The sequence below is a fragment of the Lycium ferocissimum genome, chromosome 5 (genome assembly GCF_029784015.1).
Source record: "Lycium ferocissimum isolate CSIRO_LF1 chromosome 5, AGI_CSIRO_Lferr_CH_V1, whole genome shotgun sequence".
Lineage (NCBI taxonomy): Eukaryota > Viridiplantae > Streptophyta > Magnoliopsida > Solanales > Solanaceae > Lycium > Lycium ferocissimum.
Genome location: NC_081346.1, coordinates 7,580,308 through 7,602,950, shown reverse-complemented (window position 1 = coordinate 7,602,950; position 22,643 = coordinate 7,580,308). Strand labels below are relative to the sequence as shown.

The 22,643-nt window shown below is 32.9% G+C and overlaps 1 protein-coding gene across 3 annotated transcripts; it reads right to left on the bottom strand.

Annotated features, from left to right (window-relative positions):
• Nucleotides 1-12,298: 12,298 nt before the first annotated feature.
• Nucleotides 12,299-21,233, bottom strand: LOC132055751 (uncharacterized). Of its 3 annotated transcripts, none has more exons than XM_059447716.1 (7): nucleotides 20,873-21,233; nucleotides 17,077-17,162; nucleotides 15,969-16,483; nucleotides 15,618-15,732; nucleotides 13,957-14,193; nucleotides 13,718-13,839; nucleotides 12,299-12,956 (listed from the first exon to the last, which is right to left on the bottom strand). In XM_059447716.1, the coding sequence occupies exons 1-7, from the start codon at nucleotides 20,927-20,929 to the stop codon at nucleotides 12,526-12,528; spliced, it is 1,563 nt and encodes a 520-aa protein (XP_059303699.1). In that variant the 5' UTR covers nucleotides 20,930-21,233; the 3' UTR covers nucleotides 12,299-12,525. The 3 variants fall into 3 exon arrangements, with proteins under 3 accessions (XP_059303699.1, XP_059303702.1, XP_059303700.1); XM_059447719.1 differs by lacking the exon at nucleotides 20,873-21,233 and adding an exon at nucleotides 18,618-18,745; XM_059447717.1 differs by lacking the exon at nucleotides 20,873-21,233 and adding an exon at nucleotides 18,455-18,602.
• Between the last annotated feature and the right edge of the window lie 1,410 nt (nucleotides 21,234-22,643).

Here is a 22,643-nt window from a genome sequence, read left to right as displayed (position 1 = left end):
AATACAGACCAAACAATCTTTGTATGATGAATAATGGGCCCCTTTTGAAATGATAAAAGCCCAGTCTTTGAGGCCCGTTTTGAAAATTGAAACGATATGGAGGGAAACTTTAACTAGATATAACAAGTCGGTCTTGTTTAAAATGAAAAGGTATAGAGATGGAATTGGAGAGATTTTTCCTTTTTTTTTTCCCCTTTTGAGAATAATGATACTCCCTTTGGCCATTTTTACTTGTCCAGAAAATCATTTTTACTTATTTTGTTTTATCTTAACTATTAATTATTGAATTGGAAACTTTATTAGGGTGATATAGTAAAATTATATTGCACTTAAGAGGTATGCCAAGCCAATACAGGACAATTAAAAATGAGCAGAGGGAGTACAATGGGGGGTAAGAGCGACTCCTATTTACGGGAGAAGAAAATCTTAATGGTGCTAATTTTTAGGAAAAGAATGCAAGTTACGACACTTCTTTCCTTCCGCAGAACTTTCCTTTACTTGACCTAATAGTACAGCTTTTCTTTTGCGCGGATTGACCTTCATTTGGGGTGGTCTTTAATTTTTGGCCTTCAAATTGATGTTTTTTTAAGTTTTGTCCTTCGCCTAATACCCTAAGGTTGTGGATTTGAACCCCAGCTTAGTTAAAAAAAAAAAATGCAAGGCAGAATTTTGCTTCAAAACTCTGCCTTAAGCCTTACGAATCCAAACTCCACCTTGCGAATTTTTTTAAAATTTTTTACTGAGAGGGGGTTCGATTCCGAAACCAAGGGATTTGTAGCGGAGGGCAAAAGTTAAAGAACACCAATTTGAGGGACAAAAATTAAAGACCACCCCTAGCGAATGACAATCCTGCAAATTGCCCATTATACAACGAATAGATATCCATATGAGAATATTTAAGATCTCACTTAATCCTAACTAGTAAAACAGTCCGCACTTCGCGCGATCGTGAGAAGAAATAGAAATTCGTTTTATTAAAAAATACTTCAATTTATTTCACATCTTAAACATATTAATTTTCAAAATAAAAATATTTAAAATTATTATTAGTCATGTATTGGGAAGCTACAAAATTTATCAGAAACAAAAACTCATTAAGAAGACCAGCTCCTCATACCCTTGTAAGATGAATTTTAAAAGCAGCATGTCATTAAAATTTTAAATAGCTAATTATCAAAATATTTGAAAACAAAAATTTTAAACATGTCATTGAATTTTAAAATAGTAAATATCAAAAATATTTTAAAATTAGAAGTTCAAAATATTATACTGGATCTTCAAATTCGAACACAATAAGATCGATGACACTATAAGCATGTAAAGAAAGAAAAGAATCAAGAAATTTTCTTAACCACCAAAGGATGCGATGCAGTGGATCAGGCTGCTTTTTCCTTAACCAGAGGTCTCGGGTTTGAGCCCTGGGTATGAAAAAATCCTCAGTAGGGAGCGCTGGGTATGAAAAAATCCTTAGTAGGGAGCGCTTTCCCATAAATAAGGCCCTACACGACGCAAATTCGAATATATTTGGGCTCTAATGCGGATATCGAACACCGAATAGAAAGAAAAAAAGGGAAAGTGACCTAATAATACCTATTTAAGACTCAATATTACAAAATATAAGGATATTTTTCCTTATTTATAAAATATACCAACAAAATTATAAAGTATACCAGATTTGAGCTTAATGGGATACGCACGATTTTAGGCTTTTTTTAAGGAAGAAATCTGATTTTAAATGTGGACTTAATTCTAGGATAGTTACCATTCAACTTCTTCTTCGTTTTAAAAATATTTCTCTCTCTCTCTCTCTCTCTCTCTCTCCCTCTATGATAGACACCATTTTCATACCTATAGTCCATCTTCTCTCCTAGTATAAATTTTCAAACCAATATTGCAAAGATTTTTGATTACTCACTTGTGTATTAATTGTATATAAAAATTGATTTGTATCGTTTTGAGATATATATGATCATTGTGTGTTTTGAAAATCTGTATAAATTATATAAACTGTAGTTTTAAAAATTTCTGAAGACCTATTACTATTGCTCTTAACGTTAGACTTGGAAGCCATTGAAGACAGTGGAGGAGCCTGGAGTTATACTAAAAGGTTAAAAAATATAAAGAAGTAAATAAAGGAAGAAGCAAAGGGGTGCATCGTCTATTATATATACAAAAAAAAAAAAAATCTTGTGTATCTAGATTAATTTTTCACCGAAGGTGGTTCGGATGAACCTTAGCCCCTTACTGGCTCTGCCCTGATTTAAGAGTAGAGACTCTTGAGTGACTTCTCTTTGAATAAAAGTACTCCCTCCCTTCCCTTTTGCTGAAAAACTTTATTTTGTGGTTAGTGGTGTGAGGTTTTTATATGGTAGTTTATAAACCAATAAACATGCGCCCAGTTATGAGTGTGATAATAAATAGTGTTGGGTTGTGTACTTTATATATGTTTGTAAAAATTTCACGGGGCAGCCTCTTTTGACACCATCAATTAACTTGTACTCGACTTTTTCAAAGTTTCCACATATATCCATCTTAAACATAAGGTATCTAAAGTTACTCGGGAAAATGCCGTGACAGGGCCCCAAGCAAGTTTTTTTTTAGGAATCTGGACCCTAAATTTTAATCATTAGGTGATAGGATCCATTTAGGATTAAGGATAATTAAGTGGAGACAAGTTATTGGGGAGTCAAAATAAACCCCCAAGTTTTAAAAAAATACATTTTCGTCCAATGATTTAAAAAATAAAAATAATAAAATAATAAAATAAAAACCATTCCAAGCTTTCAAACCAGCCCCCAAGTTTTAAAATATACCCTTTTGATCCAAAGTAAGAAATAATAAAATAAACCAAAATAAAAATCTAAAAATATATCTTTTAGCTTATAAAAAAAGAAATATAAAATTATATTCCCCTGTCTCCGTTCATTCCCACGTTTTTTTCCTCCTACATCTGAAATATATTCCATTGACAGCCATTATTGGACCTGTGAGCTTCAAGCTTGAAAAATGAGTTTTCGAAAAAGTGCTTCATTTCAAGTGGGTGTTGTCGGATATTATTGGGGATCTTTTGATGAGTTTAAATCTCAAATTTTAGAGATTTTCAAGAAGATTTAAGGTGGTTTTGGATTGAATTTCAAATTTGAGCTTGAGCATAGCCATTGTTGAAGCTTAAGCTTCAAACTTGAAAAATTGATTTTATGAAGCAGTGATTTATTTCAAGTGGGTGTTATTGGGTTTTGTTGGGGATTTTTTTTTTTTTTTTTTTAAAAGGAAATTTTATTTCAACCGATTGAAATATTTACACTTTTTTTAACTCTTTGGACTATAGAGTCGGGTTTCTCCATAAACATAATGTCTAATCTACTCTACCCACCGTCCATTATCTCGAGCTCAAGCATTGTTCCCGGACAATTTCCCTCGAGTGTGTACATTATATGACTAGCATGGGTAACTATTTAGAGTATCTAGGACTCCTTTCCATTTACGATTTTGGCCAATTATATGTAACGCAAGTAGTACTATTTCTCGACCCTTGCTGTTTTCTCTTTTCTTTGTCGTTGGAATCTTCTGTTGTTGGGGATTTTTTTGAGGAGTCTAATCTCAAATTTAAGGGAATTTGGAGAAAATTAAAGGTGGTTTTGCATAAAATTTTAGATTTGAGCTTGAGGTAAAAGATGAACATTTCAGATTTGAACTTGAGGCTGAGGATGAACACTTTAGATTTATAACTAAACTATAGACGAGACAACGTCTATGCATAGACCACTGAACTGTTATAGCATAATGGGGTCCTCAAAAGAGCTATGTCACCACACTTGCATACTCTACTAATAAACCAACTACATGTTATTAGAATCTACAACCTAAAACTTGCTTTTGTAACCAAAAAAGGTTTTTTTTTTTTTAATAAGAAGTGAACTAATTTTAGACTATAAAACTTATATTTGTAAATAAACAATATGCTATCACCATGAAATTAGTGAAACAACACTATAACAATCTAAAATAAAGATAATTAATGAGTAATGTTAATAATGTGTTGAGGAAAAAGTTATGATGATCATAGCTATATGTAACAACTTGGAATTGGTGACATGACTACATGTGAACATCACATATTTTTTTAGCCATGTTGCAAATGGTTACTCTACTAAATATGATCCATATTGAAACTGATGACATAATTACATGTGATCAATGTGAAATGTTCTTGCCTTTATTGCAATAAGTACAATAATTATGCGACCAACTAGTAATGTTTAGATTAATAGCAAACGACTTGTATAATTTCATCTTTTCTAACCAAAAAATATTTTTTTTAATAAGAAGAGAACAAATTTTAGATTATAAAACTTATATTTGTAACTAAACAATATGTTATCACCATGAAATTAGTGAAACCACACTACAATAATCTAAAAATAATGATCATTAATGAGTAAGGTTAATAATGTGTTGAAGAAAAAGTTACAATGGACATAGCTATATGTAACAATTTGGAATTGGTGACATAGCTATATTTGAACATTACATATTTTTTCTAATCATGTTGCAAATGGTTACTATACTGCATATGATCTATATTGAAATTGATGGCATAATTACATGCGATCAATGTGAAATGTTCTTGTCTTTATTGCAATAGGTGAAATAATTATACGACTAACTTGTAATGTTTAGATTAATAGCGAACGACTTGTATTATTTCAATGATATTAGTATATGGACCTGAGTAAAGATTCTGCTAGACTATTTCAGGCAGTGTCGTCTTCTTCTTTTTGGACGAACAACTGCTGTAATTTGATCCGAAACGATGTCAAATCTTAACCAAACTGCTTCAAATTTCAAATAAAACTCCCCTTCACGTTCTGGTTCTTTTGAGATATCACTCATGTGAAATAGAGCTCGATTGCGGTAATCCAAAATTTGAACAATCATCTTCTTTAATCTTGAGAGTTGTTATAAATCGATCCAAAATCATGTCAAATATCAACGAAATTGCTTCAAATTTCAAATATGAATTCTCCTCGATGTTCCGGTTTTTTTGAGATATCACTCACTCAAAACGAAGATCGTTTGTGGTAACTCACATATTTGAATTAGAGCTTCAAAGTTTTGTTAATGGTCGTCAATGGCTTCCAGCTCCTTCATTACGTTTTTCAAAGAACCAAAATGGATATATACTTCAAGTTTAGCTTCCAACAACAATTACACGCATAGAAGATGAAGGAATTAAAGAATTTGGGAGTAAAGAAATAATTTTCGGGGAAGAAGAACACGGAAGAAAAAAGAGAGAAAGAAAAAGAGAAAAGGTATTTTTTGAAAAGTTTAGAACTTAACCCCAAAGTTTTTAAAAATACAAAGAGGCCCCCATGTGTTTGCTAATCTTATCATTAGTAATTTCTGAAGCAAAAAAAATAGAATAAAATGGGGGCCCTGTCACTTAGAAAAAGACTTTTGGGGTCCTGCCACCTCAAAATTCTAAGTCACTCTTTGTTGTTTGAAATTAGTTCAAACAATATATTAGTGAAGTTTAGGCAAAATAGTTGAACTTTAATTATATAAAAACTTCAGACACGGTGTCCAAAGTTAGACTTTGTCAAGACTAATTTCAGACACGGTGTGTTTAAAGTTGCCCCAAAGTGGGTACATGTGCAAAAAACTTTAAGAAGCCACCAAAACTCCAAAGTATTTAAGTTGCTCCAAAGTGGGTAATTAAAATTCTTTGACTTTGTTAGATTTTGAGAAACCTCCAAAAACCATAAAGTATAATGACTTGCGATTATGAACTCCAAATGTAATCTCTCAATTTTAATTTGATGATTTATTATTGTTATGATATAGAAAAGGTATTTATGGTGGTTGTTAGGTTTTAGATTGTTGAATTGATGAAACTCTATTGACATTAATAGAAGTTGATGAGTTATAATATCATAACTAGTGGATTGCTAAGGTTAGGTTGGTCAACGAAGGTGTAAATTTTATGAGGCAACTTATTTGGACACTTTCGTTTACTGTATATTTAGCTTTACAAAAAAATTCGGTAGCTAGTGTAGGTAAACTTCATAAAACTGCTCCTGCTCTGCTTCTTTATATTTCTTTCTTACTTGTTGTACAATAGTGTCTTTCAGATCTATTGTACATCAAAGAGTCCACTGACTTCTCATGCAACTATTGTTACTTGTTAGTTTTTTGTGTGAGATACTACAAAATAAAATTGTTTTCTTCTGCTATTTTTCTATGATTTCACACTGTTTTAAATAAATCTTTTCTTACTTCTCTATGAATTGACAGTCCTTTTATGAAGAAAATCTTTTGCTACTTCTCTGCGTCTTGAGCCGTCTTTTGAGAAATGTATTCATTAAGGTGTCTATTTGATTAAAATTATTCAGATTAAATAAAAAAGGGCAACACGGTTCGCTAAATTTTCGCAATACGTAGGATTCGAGATAGAATAAATTATTATTATTAATAATAATAATAATAATAATAATAATAAATAATAAGAGATAAAGGTCAAAAACACACCCTAACTATCACCTTTTTTTGAGTTTCATACCTAAACTATCATAAGGCTGAGAAAACTACCTAAACTATCACTATCTAGTTTACAAAATACACCTGAACTAAATATGTGAACTCACTCTCCAAAAGGCACGTGAAGCTGAAATTTTCTCAAAAAAATTGTCCACATGGCATAAGTAATGCTATGGTGGCACCTACATGGAATTAAAAAATAATATTTTTTTTTAAAAAAATCAGCATTTAAAAAAAAAATCTGAAAAAAAATTGTAAAAAATATCAAAATTTAAAAAATAAGAAAAAAATGATTTAAAAAAATGGAAAAGTTGATTTTTTTTTTTTTAAAAAAATATGAAAACTAAATATTCAGATTTCTTTTTTTTTTTAAAAAAATTACTTTTCCATTTTTAAGCTATTTTTTATTTTCTATAATTTTTGATATTTTTCTACAAAAATTATTATTTTTCAGTTTGTTTCTTAAAACAATAGTATTTTTAAGAATTTCTATGTAGGTGCCATTGTAACATTATTTATCCACATGAACAACACTTGGCCACATTTTTATATAAAATGGAGAGTGTAGATCACATGCCATTCAAGAATAATTGTGTTTTGCAAACCAGATAGTGATAGTTTAGGTAGTTTTCTCAACCTTCTGATAGTTTAGGTATGTAACTCAAAAAAACAGTGATAGTTGGGGTGTGTTTTTGACCCTTATAATAATAAAATTTTAATATCCGGGACTAATAAAAGGGACCTCCAAACCCACTTCTAAAGTAAAGTCCAATCTTGAGTCCTGCTTATCAAGCATCGTTCCAAAAATAAATTTCATTTTTTGTGCGGATTGCCCTTCAACCGCGCTGGTCTTTAATTTTTACCCTTTGCCTAAAAAGTTACCGAAAATAACCTGAGGTTCTGGGTTCGAACTCGACTCGCAAAACAAAAAAAAAAAAAAAAAAAAAAAAAGCGCAAGGCAAGGTTTCATGAAAGTTATGCCTTACCGCATAATTTCTATATAGAAACTATGCCTTGCGGCATAACTTTTATATTGAAACTATACCTTAAGGCATAACTTGCCTTATGAATTATTATTTTCTACACTGCTGAGATTCTACAGAAGTTAGGCATGAAGGACTAACTTTTGCCCGAATAAGCCTAATTTGCTACGAAATTCTGCCTTGCGATTTTTTTTAATACTCTGCCAGGATTCGAACCCAGAATCTCAGGAGTATTTTCGTCCACCTAAAGTGCTGAAGGGCAAAAATTAAAGACCAGATATTTGAGGAGCAAAAATTAAAGAAACATCCCCGAATAACGGCATTTGTGCGAATGACCCAATAAGTTTTCGCACGGATTGTCTTTTAATAGCACTGGTCTTTAATCGTTGTCCCTCATATTTGTGATCTTTAATTTTTGTCTCTACTACTTATTTAATAAAATTATCTAGATTTGCTTCGCTCGACATAATTTCTGCAACATTTTCATCTTTGGAATTGAATTTTTGCCTCGCTCGGCCTAAATGTAGGAATTAAATTATGCGGCATAAATTTTGTAGTATTTTTTTCGATTATATTGAGTGTTGAAAGTTTTGCCTTATCGGGCATAATTTATGTGGATGTTAATATATATATGCCGAAGTTAAACGTAAAATATGTCGAGCGAAATCTAAAATTATGTCATTTTTCAGATTATGTTGAGTGTTGAAAGTTTTGCCTTGTTCATCTAACTTGTGGAACGTTGTGACACATATGCTGAATCTTAACGTAAGTCATACGAGCAAAATCTAAATTATGTCGTGCTAAAAATGCTGTAGGGCACAAATTAAAGATCATAAATTTAAAGGACAAAAATTAAAGACCACCCGAAAATTAGGCCATTTGTGCAAATGACCCTTCGAAAATTAAAACGAAATGGAGAGAACTATAAATCAGTAAATTAGCTAATAAGTCGATTGTATTAGTTACTTAATAAAAAAGAGAATGAAAAGGTATAGAACTACAGGATGTGTTTGGTTCCGATGTGTTTTTTATAGAAAATGTTTTCTTGAAAAAATAAGTTAGTCTTTTTTTGCTTATTTTTTGGTGTTTGATAAGTAAGCAAAAAAAAAAAAAAAATCTCAAATATTTATATGTAATCTAGCAATATATTATAGGGGTGGGATGAAGTGAGAAGTGGGATTCAGAGCTGGTGAGGGATGGGATGGTCGAGGAATGAAGGTTGGAGGAATTGGGTGGGTGGAAAGGAGATAATGAACTTGGAATGTTATTATTTTACTCATTGAACTAGTTTTCTCACTTTCTTTAAGGAAGTCAATCTCTCATTTTTAGTCAATCTCTCATTTTTAAGGTAAGTGTTTTCATAGAAAAATTATTTTTCAAACCTTTTAACCAACCAAACATGAAAAAAAAAAAAACAATTGGATTAAGAGAGACACCTAATTACATGAGGAGAAGCTTTGTTTCCCAAATACTAACTTTTAGGAAAAAATTATTAAAATGTCATATAATTTATGTCTTTCTAGAAAACTATGTTTGCTAGAACTAACAAATATTCATGTGTGTACATAACATATATATATATATATATATATATATATATAAAACACTAATCCAATTTTTTTTCAATTTAGATTAGAAATAATCGAGGATCACCTAATTCACTTTCACTTTTGATGAATCAGAAGCTTGGATGATCACTCAACTTTTAGTAATTGACTCTCCTAGTCATTCAATTTTGTGTTGTCTTCCAGAGTGACTCAACTTTGCGAAGTTAGCTTCCATAGTCATTTTAGCTCGAAATCGGTACCTATTTAATGATGTGGCAACTGTAAATTTTTAGAAAACAGTATTTAAAAAAATTAAAATCAATATTTAAATTTATTCAGGACCCAATCCATCATAATGATAAAAATAGTTAAAGGTTGTCAGTAGAAAATTAACATATTCAGGGAAAAAAGTCGTACATTGAAATGAAGTTCCTCAAAATAACTTTCATTTGAGCCATGGAACTGAAAAAAATAAAATTAAGGTCTTGAGTTCGAGCCTTAGAAAAATAAAAAAATCTTTGTAGGAAGCATTCTTTTGTAAAGTTATTTTGATATTAAAACTAAGTGATAAGCGTAAAAACTAATTTTTAGAATCAACTTGAAACCTAATTTTGAAGACAATTTTTCCTCTTCATTTTTCTTTTGTTTGGAAATATTTTGTAAAAAGTGAAGACATGTAATTAGCTATTTATCGATTTTTACCGATATAAAAGCATTTATAAAGTCTTTAGATTTAATGATACTTTTTCAAACAACAACAACTTACCCACAATGTGGGGTCTGGGGAGGGTACGTAGAGTATACGCAAACCTTACCCCACCTTGAAAGATAGAGAGGCTGTTTTCAAAAAAAATTCGGCTCAAGAGAGAACAAGACAAAAAGGTCAGATAAGGACAAACATATCAAAGCAACATGAAAATGAGAAATAACAAAAGTGATGAAGTCATGATAAAACAGTCTGGAAAGAAAGGAGTAGTAGCTACCATAAATAAATAAGATAATAGAAGTGCAAGACCCAACAAATATAAGTAGAAATCAAAGGGCAATAAACGAATGAGCAAAACTACGACTACTAGTACGAAAGAATAAGCGAGACTACCTACTAGCCTTCTATCCTAATCTAAGTGCTCTACAACCTCCTATCTAAGATCATATCCTCGATAAACTGAAACTGCGCCATGGCCTATCTAACCACTTCTCCCAATACTTCTTTGGCCTACCTCTATCTCTCGTGAAACCGTCCATAGCCAACCTCTCACACCTCCGCAATGGGAGGTGTGAGAGGTTGGCTATGGATGGTTTCAGGAGAGGTAGAGGTAGGCCAAAGAAGTATTGGAGAGAGGTGATCAGAGAACTAATTTCCAATATAAGTCTTTCAAAATCTTTTCCAAACACTCGTATTATTTTTCAAACAATAACTAGTTCTCTCCAAAACCAAACCAAAAATCAAATTCAAATGCCACCAAAGGGTTTTTACTTGCTAGCGCCTTTTGTGAACTGAATTTTTCTTAAGTTTTTACCCGAATTAAATAAATTACAGCTGCTATTCTGCCACCAAAGACTAAATCTCTTGTATAGTTAACTCATTAAACGGGTCTTTAAGAATAGAGTCGGATTTATAATGGATCGGTCCTAAAGAAATTTAAATATTGATTTTAATTTTCTTAAATATTTTTCTCTAAAATTTTACAACCGACATGTCATTAAATATGTACCTGCAATTATATTTTTTAATAAATGACCATAAAACTTAACTAAGCAAAGTTGAGTGAATTTTGAAAGACAACAAAATTGAGTAATTATGATAGGCAATTAGCAAAAGTTGAGTGACCATCTAAGCTTTTAACTCCAATTATAATGTGCAATTGGTAAAATATGAAAATATTTAAGATCTCACTTGATCCTAATTTGAAAAATTGTGTAGTTGATAGGAATCATTGCAGAGCGAAGAGAGGAAAAGACAGGAAGAAAAAAGGATTAAAGAGGCAAATACATTTTTTAAAAAGAAAAAGAAAAAAAGAAAACAAATGTTAGAGCTCAATGTTAGTATGATAATAGAAATAGACGAGGAAACAAGAGAGGAATGATGAGGTAATGTATTTCAAAGACAATAATATCATGTTTGGCCAAGATTTTAGGAAGTTAAAAAAGTGTTTTTTTGTTTTTTTATTTTTTTATTTTTCAAACATATTTTTCAGATTGATCGGCCAACACAAACTAATACTCTCCAGAAGTATTTTTTCCTTCGCAAAATACTTTTCAAAATAAATAAATATCAAAAGTTTGGTCAAATGAGCTATAAATGTCTTACAAATGGGGTGAAAAAGTTTTAAAAAGTTAAAGTCAATAATTCAACTAAGCATCAAATCCCAAACAAGGCCAGGGTCTGATATAGAATCTGTACTCATTAACTCTATTTGGGCAAATTAATTCACTTGCAACAAAATTTTGTCAGCAAAGGAAGTATCAAGAAACCCTGTCCAGCAGCTATTCTCAAGAAGGCTCGTCGGACCCCAGAATCAGTCTGCTCCGAAACCTCATTTGGACCCTCATATAAGCTCACCAACAGTTGCTGCATTCTAAAACTAATTAACTCGAGTTTCAAGCATTAAATAGTTTTGACGATTCCAAATCTGAACTTCGATATAACTTCTTAATTATTACTTTACTATTTTCTTCTACTGCTATAGTTTAACATTTTGAACTTCATATTCTGGTCATATGGTGCCACGTAATGAACAGAAACGAGTAACACCTATAGATAATTTAAAACCAAAAGTAGCTTTCATTAGGGGTGTGTCCGGTACAAAGGAAAATGTTTTCTAGAAAAATAAGTAAATTTCCTACTTATATTTTTGTGTTCAGTACATAAGTAAAAAATATTATTCTAACCGTATTTGTATATAATCTAGACAAATACAATAGGGAACTACGAGGGTGGGGTAAAGATAAGTGGTGGGGGACAATCAATGTGGAATCTCACTTGTGCAACTTATTTTTCCTACTTCCACTGGAAGAGCCATTTTCCTCATTTCAAGGAACTTGTTTCCAAAAAATTTGACCAACCGAACAGGGAAAATTGAAAATTTCCTGGAAAATATTTTCTTCCATATCGAACACACCCTAACTGTAGGAATCTAATAGCTCAGTTGGTTGGCTATCTAAATTCTCACCTTGTTGATGAAGCCTAACCCATCCCCTAACATATGCCAGGAAAAAGTTGCTCTATCATAGCCAACCAACAAATTCACAAACTAGACCTACTTGCTGATTTCATTAACAAAAGTTAGTAACAACAGAAGTACTTACAACAATTAGTAACAACAGAAGTACTTACAACAATTTTCCATCTAATTATCAGACTCAAACATCTTAGCTAGTCCAATACCTAATGAACTTGATTGAAACTAAACAGTGATATTTACAAGAAGCTGGCAGCAACCATGATTTGATGCCGCTCATTTAGTAGGAGTTAAAAGCGGAATAAAACCTGGAGGAAAGTCATCAACAGGCTCCCTTTTGATTAGTTGAGGCAGTTCCTTACAACCCTCGGAGGATCTTGAGACCAGAGGAGTAACTGATTCAGACCGATCGCAGGTAGCAGCAGTAACAGTTTCTTTTAAAGATCTAGCAAAGCCATTTCTGGAAGTAGTTGTTGAGACAACATTGTCCGGAATACCTACATTTTCTCCAGCCATCATGTCTATCTCCATGTCAACCTCATCTTGATAACCCTCCAAGTCAACCTCATTGGCTGTACAGACATCTTCCCCCCCTATCATGTCTATCTCCATATCAATCACTTCATTGCTGCCCCCTTCAGCATATCCGACTGTATCTTGTCTCACGCGGTAAAATAGTCCCCACAGGAAGTTCTCGCTGTTCCATCCTGCAAGAACATCCACAAGGTGAAAGGCAGCTCTAGAATTATCAGATAATCTTTTCTTTTATTCATCTATCAGATAATCTTCTCAGAGTATGAGCTCTTGAAGGGTCGGTCAGCCTCCCAAAATTTTAATGAATCTCCATGACTAAAGTATCAAGGAAAATCAGGAGTTACATTCTGCTGCGCATAGTCCTAATAGTAGAATTCAAGCCCTATTAAGAGGAACTGTCAAGTGTCCATTCTCTTAGTGGTTACTTTTCATTTCAAGAAAACAAGGGACTTAAGAAAGCAAATTAGTAAGGCTTACATAGACTACTTTTTCTTTTTTTGATGAAAAAAAAATACGAAAAGAAGGCAAGTGTGACATATATCTGACAAGTGTGTAGGGTTATGCCAATGAAGCAGTGTATGGTCGTCAGATGCCAGTCTGAGACGAGTTAAACTTACATTCAAGGCACATCAACTACAGATAAATCAATCCAAGTTACATATCTTTCAGCCTCCCGAGTGCATGAAAAATTAGACAATTGATCTAGTCTTCAGCAAATGTACAATCAGTACTACTACAGCTCGGCCTGATGACATAACATAATTATACTTAAACGAAACCAAACAAATATCCCCAACTTAAAAAGGCATAATCTTCTGGATAGACACGTAAATTGATATTCTACAGAGCATAATCAAATATATGTATTACCTAAAAATTCATTGACAGAGAATGAGAAAATGAGAAAGAATATATACAGAGATTATAAATGTACTTTGAGAATCACTGCACAGGGCTGTGGATGCAAGTACAAGCAGCTCAACATCATTTATAAGCGTTCTCATCACCAAATCTCTGATACGCATGAACTCCACCAGAGAAATATATAGCTCAGACCTACATATAATGGGATATGCAAATCAATTTCTAGTAAAAACCTTCCTGGGCAAGGGCGCCACTTCTACTTTGTGACCCTTGCCCCTTTTCGGATAGATATATAAGGTAGAAGCTGACCTTTCTCTCTGACTTGCAAAGAAATACAGTCCAATATCTTCTTTACCCGGACAATGATTGTTGAATAGACTTGTCCAGATATCCCCACGCGGCACTAGTTCAAATTTAAGAGCATCAGGCAATATCCTTGAGAACTCATACACCTTACGTCTAATTCTGGAAGGAGGATAAGCCTGGATACAATTATTGAACATCCCAGGTGCAAATTCCATAGCACCTAAGATGTCAAAACTTCCCCTAAAATGAAAAGAGGAAGAGCAAGACTAATAAATATAGGGGAGAGCTTGTATTCCTGTTGAATGGTGCAAATTCCTCAAGTAAAAGAAAGATATTCAATATGTATGTAGTCTGCAGAATAATCCAAGAAAAACTTTTCTGCTTTTGATGCATAATGAAAGGCATATTCGAGTTTCAAGGACACAAAAAGATCCATGAAGCAATTTCTCAGACAAAAAAACATAAAGAGAGTTTCACATGCAGCTAGAATTGTTCTGCATTTTATATCTTATTAAGTTGCAGAACTGAAAAAATTAGAAGAAGAAAAACAATGTATGGCTCCCATATAACCAACTTCCCTAGGATTTCTTGTTTTCCATACATGAAAACATAAGATGGCCCATAATACAATGACATAGAGAGGCAGTAACTTCATGTCTTCAAGGAATCTCTCCATAATGGGAATCAATTTTACTAACATCTCACTAAGCAGTACCCATTCAGATTATTATTAAGTCACAACTCACAACTAGTATGAGCAGCACTCTTTCCCATAACTGGGCATATATTCTACAGTGCCTTATTTATTTGTTTAGTGATACTAATGGCGTCCCTGCCTTGCATGCACCCCAACTAATTCGCTGGGGAACCTGTCCATCCCACAAGCACATATTGCCAAGGTAATGCTGTCAACCAAGGCTAGAACAGATGGGCGCACCAGGTGATGTAGATGGGATTCAGACCTGGAATCTCCAAGTTGTTACTCAACCACTAGGCATCCCCTCGGGTACCAACATTATGTTATTAATTAAATTATATTATTTATGTTTCCTTACTTATCAATAGGGAAATAACAAAGAAAATGTTAATCAGTCAGCAGACAATAATAAATTGAGCAAGATGAAGCAAAAGGTAATCTTATTACTCCATAGACTATGAACTGATATATACACAAACAAATAATAGTCTCTGTGACAGAGCTCCTCCAATGGTGGAAACTAAACCAGAAAATAAGGAAAATAAAATAACAAACTCCTAAATGGGGGAAACAAAACTAACAACCTATGCAGTAAAACAAAGTAGGAACAGTAAGGAATAAGCAGTAACAACGTTCTTATTCTGACTACTAGCAAAGATACAACAACAACATACCCAGTGTAATAACGTTCTAATACTGACTACTAGCAAAGATGGGCCATCCAAAAAGCTAGGATGCAAAAACAGAGATGAGCTGAATTTGAACATTTTTATTTGGTGTTCAGTTTACCCCGTGTTTGTCTATCGGAAACAACCTCTCCACCTCACACAAGGAGAGGTAAGGTCTGCGTACACTCTACCCTCCCCAGACGCCACTTGTGGGATCACACTGGGTATGTTGCTGTTTTTGTAGTTTACCCTGTACTTACTTCTGTTAGTAATTAATGCGCATGATGAAGGATACTTACTCCCAGGAAGGAACTCGAGCAGGATCACAAGGGTGCGTCATAGGTGGAATCATCATTCGACTCGCATTCACAGCATCAGGACTCCTAAGCTCCAGAATGATAGAACCACCAGAACCTAAAAAGCAGGCTACATCAATTGGATGGAAGTACAGAAGTAAATAAAATTTGCTATGAAAGCTTTATAGATATTGATGGTGTAAAAACTCCAGACATATCAACGTCATTTTAAAAAAAAAATTAATTAGACTACAATACTATATGATAGAAAATGAAATTTCTGATGAATAAAGATATAAGAAGAGGACAGATTAGAACAAGTAATGAATACAAGAGATGTTGGTGATCACTTACATTTAGATGATTGTACTGGTTTTTTGCTCTGTTCAGTGATTTTGGCATTTTGAAGATTCTGAGGTTTCGTATATCCTGCTGATCCTAAAGAACGCTGCACTGTACTCTTCTCAGGAATGGAATTTGAAATTTGAGCTCTAGGCATGTTAAAATTCCCTCGAGTTATGGCTGCCATGGATTTGGTTTTCACGACTCTTGAAGAGCCAGTAATTTTCAGCGGACATCCATATTTCTTGACGCCTGATGATAGACCAAGTGCTTCTTCAACAGGTAGATATCTCGTTTTCCCAGTCTGTACCTCCTTTTCCCAGTTAATAGAATGCCCACCAGGAAACGTCGTACGTTTCTTTGGTTGCACAGTACTCTGACAAATCTTTGCAGAGGCATGTAACTTGGATCCCTCAGAATACTCATTTTCTAGTCCATGTGATGAAGACATTACCCCCTTGCCATTATCACAGTCTTCACAACACCAACCCTCTGGTGCATGTTCACAATAGCGCATCATGCAGTACCTGAAAAGAAGAGAAAAGCAGATTTTTTTAAAATAGGAAGAGGACTACGTGTGCATAAAAATACAGACTGTACTTAAGAGAATCAAATGCCACAACATGCTAATCAAAGAATCAATGTATCCTTTAGGTAGAACACAATAGCCAATACCATTTAGGATCCGGCAGTGAAGAATGCCAGAAAGATTAGACAACTCGAAGAGGTCCTTATTCTCCCTACGAGGTCATATCACTTCCATTTACTTTTATGCTTTTCATCCCTGTTTAAGATTCCAGAAAAGGGGAGCAAAGCTGATAATCGAACTAGCAATTTTCTTCGAAGAGGAGCAGCCCCTTGTGTGAAAAGATCAACTTCTCACCTAGAATGGCAAATCAACCAAAAGAAAAGGGGTTTGGGATTGGGAATTTTGGTTTCACAAATCTAACATTTCTTAAAACAATGTTTGAGGTTTACAAAGAACATATAGTTATGGCACAAGGAGATATGAAGCAAGTACGGATTAGAGAGTCATGGCTTACAGCTTGCCTGCCCAATTGTCCACCCTTTCATGCTTAAAAACGATAGAGAGAGAGAGCGCAAGCGAGCAAGAACTTACTGATGAACTTGAACATCTTTACACTGATAGCAGGTAACAATTGCATCTTGAAAACCTATATCACCACAAGTGTTACAAATTTTTTCCTGCAAGTTCATACAGAAAACACAAGAAATTCGTAAGCTGACCGACTCTTGATCCAACTTAAGTGAAGCTCATATTGCCTTCTGGTTTTGGCAATGAACAAGGATCTAGATGCTATCAAAGTGCTCCATTCAGCTTCTTTTGTTGCCCAGAATAAGATTACCATATGAATAGAATGAAGAATGAGGAAACAAATTGTCATCAGTTACACAAAGCTAAATCATAATCAGCAAAATCAAATTCTCATCTTCTATTAGCTCACATGCTTATCTTTCATAATAAATCCCCCTTTTGCAGCAGAAGCATATCCAGCAGTGCATTCCAATTATTATCCGAACAAATTATTTTCCTAGCATATTTTTGGTTATATCTCATCCAGACAGAAACACCTCCACTCCTCCTTAAATAAGCACTTTAAAAAGGTAAAGGACAGTAAAAGCCAGCGGTGCAATACCAGTATTCTTCCTGCCCTTGTAAATAGATGACAAGCAATTCGATCTGCTTCTCTTTTGGTTAATCAGAAGAGAGTTTATCTATATACTTATTCTAATTAAGTTTGTTGTTGTACTTTAATCTTTTACCATTGGACACAATCTACACTGATATGAACATCCTCCCCTACATCTTCTTTTGAACAAGAAACGGGAATTATTCGGAACAACATAGACAACCTGTGGTAGTTGGAGCATAAACCTTGATGGACAAAGTAAATCTCTTCCAGTCTAAAGCAATATATCATATGATCTTTATATTTGCAGCAAAAAGAAAACGAAAAACCCAACCATAGTGCAGTATGCATTGATGTTAAACTACACTAAATTTTAATTCCCATCTGCTAATACCCTAATACATACACAGAGGCATTACTAGTAGAAAAAGGTATAAGCAAACATCCTTAGTAGCGAAACAACAACGTAATATCCGAATATGGGGCAAGCACAGAGTGAAATAAACAAGGACTTGGGACAATTGAACTGCACTCAAAATAATTAGGAAAAAAGCACCCAACAAACAGCAGCATATTGATTACTATTGCCTAATGGAGATAAAATCGAAGTTCCTAACAGTTGTGGAACAGTGATATATATCATAGATCACTATAGCTGATACATTGTTTGATGATCAAATCCGGAACTTTAGTACCATACTGTTGATGAAGGGAAAGGGCAATATTTTGAGTAAATTGTCAAGGTTTTCTCTTAATCTAGTCACTTAATGATATAGAATATGTTATTAGAGCATTTGTCCTGAATTCAAGCTTCTTATAAAAGGAAAACATACTAGACAAACTTACTCGAGAGTTGAGAACTTTAGAAGTTAATACTGTCTATTCTCGGTATGTGAAGCATGTCATCCCTTACATCTGATGGAACATATCAATTTTTGAAAGTTGAATATATTATCCATCAAAGACTGTTAACCATGGGATAATCATCAAGTGAGCTGGTCAAACGTACCACATATTTGTACCACACAGTATGACCCTCGAACGACAATTCCTAACAGGTATTGGTTAAAGGGGCCATATGAACATAGATGAATTAGCTAACTGATTTTGTTAAGCCAAGAATGTGAAAACAATGACCCAAAAAGCACCATCCCTCTTATTTTTGATAGAAGTACTGATTTTTTTATTTTTATGACATGAACCCTTGACCTCTACCCTTCGGAGTGTAGCGCACTAAGTAAAAGCTTAACTCATTCCCGCGCAAATCGCGCGGAAAGAGATAACCCGCTAGGTGAGTAAGCGTGAGGCGATCTCGGCCACGGAAGGCATATTCCAACTGTCATAGACAGGGGGTTTCGAACCTGAGACCTCCATTATGCATGTCCCATGCTCAACCAACTGAGCCATCCTTGCGCCATTAAGAAGAAGTGATTATATTGATAGAGAAATAGCCTAGCACTAAGTTGGTGCTAGTACAATTTACAAAGTTAGGAATCCTCCAAACAAAAACAAAAATAAAGAATTCCTTCTGTACAAGTTCCTATCCCTGTAACGAGTCTATAAAAGTTACTAATGCTATATCTTTAAAATCATGTAGATTACATCTATACTTTATATCTTCAGTACTATCCGCTTTCAAACTAAAATTTTAAACCTTAATAAGCTCAAGAAGATGAGAGAAGATAAATGTACAGAATTAGTTATTAATCAGAGCTGATTCTGTCATTTGGGCCAAGACTTAAAAATATGAATTTTATTCATGTTTTCTTGGCCATTACTGGAACAAGTTTTTATATTATATACACACACATAGTAAAAATTACTTAATTTTCCTTTATAATGCTGCAGTACCTTCTTGGTACTGTTATCATATTTAATAATATTATCTTCTACTGATAACAAAGAATCTACATTGAGAAAGCGAAAAAACCAATAGGTATGGAAGTTTATTGAAGTTGAAACCTATTAAAGTTTAACACTTATTTATCATGGCAACTGCTAATCAATGCCAGTGGAACTTTCTATCCGTGTAGATATTCACCACTACTCTGATTGGTCCATATTATCATTCTTTTAAAATGTTGAACACTCCTTTATTTTTATTTTTTTTAATAATTATGGTGTACGGACCAGCTCCATCATAAGAAAGATATATTTAATTCGTATTTATATAAATTACTCCCTTTTATCACTCTTTAAACATCTTATTTAACTAATACTACTCTACTGATTTGAACAATAAGGATAGATTTAGAGGGGAAAAAAAATTAATGACTTTTTTAAACTTCAAATATTTTGCAAGAAATTCAGCTTGATGAAACGGCCAATTATCAACTTTTTAAAATATTTTTTCCTGATATCCTATAATTCCAAATCAAACCAAAAAAGACATTTTAAAAATGCCACACAAAAGATAAGTTTAACAACATTGATTCAAGTCATACAAACCCCCAAAATAAAAAATCAACAATTCTTTCAGACATTTTCAGCCACCACTATATGAACAATAAACCCAGTAAAATACAAAACCCTCTAAATCTTAATTAATCTTTTAATTTTAAGTTACTCATTTTCCATTTTTGATGAACCCATAAAAGTGAAAACCCTCTATATCTTATCTAAGCCTCCCTATATTTTTTTATTTACTCATTTTCCATTTTTGGTGAACCCAGTAAAGTGAAAACCCTCTAAATCTTATCTAAGCCTCCCTATATTTTTTTATTTACTCATTTTCCATTTTTGGTGAACCCAGTAAAGTGAAAACCCTCTAAATCTTATCTAAGCTTTTATTTTTAATTTACTCATTTTCCATTTTAAAAACATCGGAGAATCAGAAATCCGAAATACTCCGCTAATTATTCTCCAATAAAGCAAAATGAAACACATCTTTCAAAATTACTTGTTAAATAACATATTTACAACCTTGCCTTTTATATTTTCCATAAAAAATAAAAAAAAATAAAAAAAGGCACACGCTTAAGCCCATAGTAATCATCCCAAAAAGAATGTCGGCCTTATTACATGGACATTCGGTATGGGAAAAACAAAACTAATACTATAAAAAGTGTAATACTCCCTCAGTTTCAATTTACTTGAACACCGGAGTATCAGAGTTAAAATTTATAACTTTAGCATAAATTTTGACACAAATTTTTTCATTCAAATAATTTAGAATAAATATAAAAAAAACACGGTCATAGAACCACCTCGTATCCAATAGAGTATTATATTAAACAAAAAGCTAGGGTTTGGGTAGAGTTTTACCATGTGGGCCTTATGAGTGTTGTGTTGTTCCTTTTGCCTCGGAGATTGAGTGGTCATTTGTGTTCCACGGCGACACACCGACAAAGAAAAAAAATATGCGAAGTGGTCCTACACAACAACTTATGGGGTATTAAAATAGTAATTTTAGACAAAAATGGATAATGACTCAACGCCGGTTCGTTAGTGACACTGCATTAATAAAAGGAAATGTGGCACACATTTCTCGTTTCTGCAGACAGAGTTGTGGACTAGTGGGAGATTCTTTCTTGTTGAGGTCCTTTAGTTTTCATGATTGTTTGTTTGTTACCATGTGGTTTTGATGTTTTTACTTGTAAATTTTGTGCTACTGCTAACTGCTAAGTGTGTACTAAGCTTGGGGCAGTAAATGACTCATATTTTTGGCAGTTAGCTCTAAATGTGTTACTAGTATAGAATTGCTTAATTGTTAAGAAGTGGACATCAAAAAAATCATTATGAGGAAACAATTAGGGTGTGTTTGGTATTGAAGAAAATATTTTCTACAAAAGATTTTCTTGAATAAGTGAATTTCTTATTATCTTTTTATATTCGAAAAAGGGTAAAAAATGTTCTTAAACTATGTGAAATGAACAAAAATGTCCTTCGTTCATAGTTTGGTCCAAAAATGCGCTTACACTATACGAAATTGAACAAAATGCCCCTATTGTTACTTCATTGGGTCAAAAATGTCCTTTTTCTTATAAACACGTTGTTTCTTTTCTTTTTAAACACATTATTTTCAAAGAAACCTTTTCTTGATCTTTCTTTTAAAATCTCTTTACCTAATAAAAAAGTGAGAGATAATTTTTTTTCTTCTTAATTTCATTTTATCATTTAAAATAAAATTACCTCATGTACTCTTTTAACTAATATATATATATATATATATATATATATATATATATATATATATATATATGAGATCATAGTAACCACATCATTATTTTTTATTAGATAACGATAATATTCTTGAATCCTAATAAAATAGAAATATATTTATTTTTAATCTTTTTCGAATTGAATTAGGAGAAACATTTGCTGATATAATCCTTGGTTTTAAAGTTAAAATGAAAAAGGGTCAACAATAACTCCATTGATGATATTTTAAAGATATTTTGTGATTTGAAGCAATGTAATAAATTTTCTTGTTTTATGGCACTATAATTGTTGTATTTAACTTTAAAACCAAAGATTATATCAGCAAATGCTTATCCTACTTCAATTCAGAAAATATTAAGAAATAAAAATATTTTCTGTTTTATTAGGAAAAAGAATTTTGTCGTTATATAAATGAAAATTAGTGATGGGGTTAGTATGATCTTATATGTATGACCTATATTTTTAGTTAAAAAAGTACATAGAGTAGTTCTATTTTAATTGATAAAATGAGATTAAGAGGAAAAGAGGGGTTAGTTTCTTTATGACTCAATGACCTTTTTGAATAGGGGCATTAAGAACTACTCGTTTTAATTGATAAGGACCTTTTTGACTCAATGAAGTAACAATAGGGACATTTCTGTTCAATTTCATATAGTTTAAGGGCATTTTTGGACCAAACTGTGAACGGACGGTATTTTTATTCATTTCGCATAGTTTAAGGATATTTTTAACCCTGCAGAAAATATTATCTTAAAAGTATTCACATATGAGGATGAGGGTGGAGGTGAGTGTGTTAAAAGGCGGGGAGGAAACATACGCAATATATCACTTGTTTTCCGGGAGAGAAAATATTTCCCAAGATTTTGATCAACCT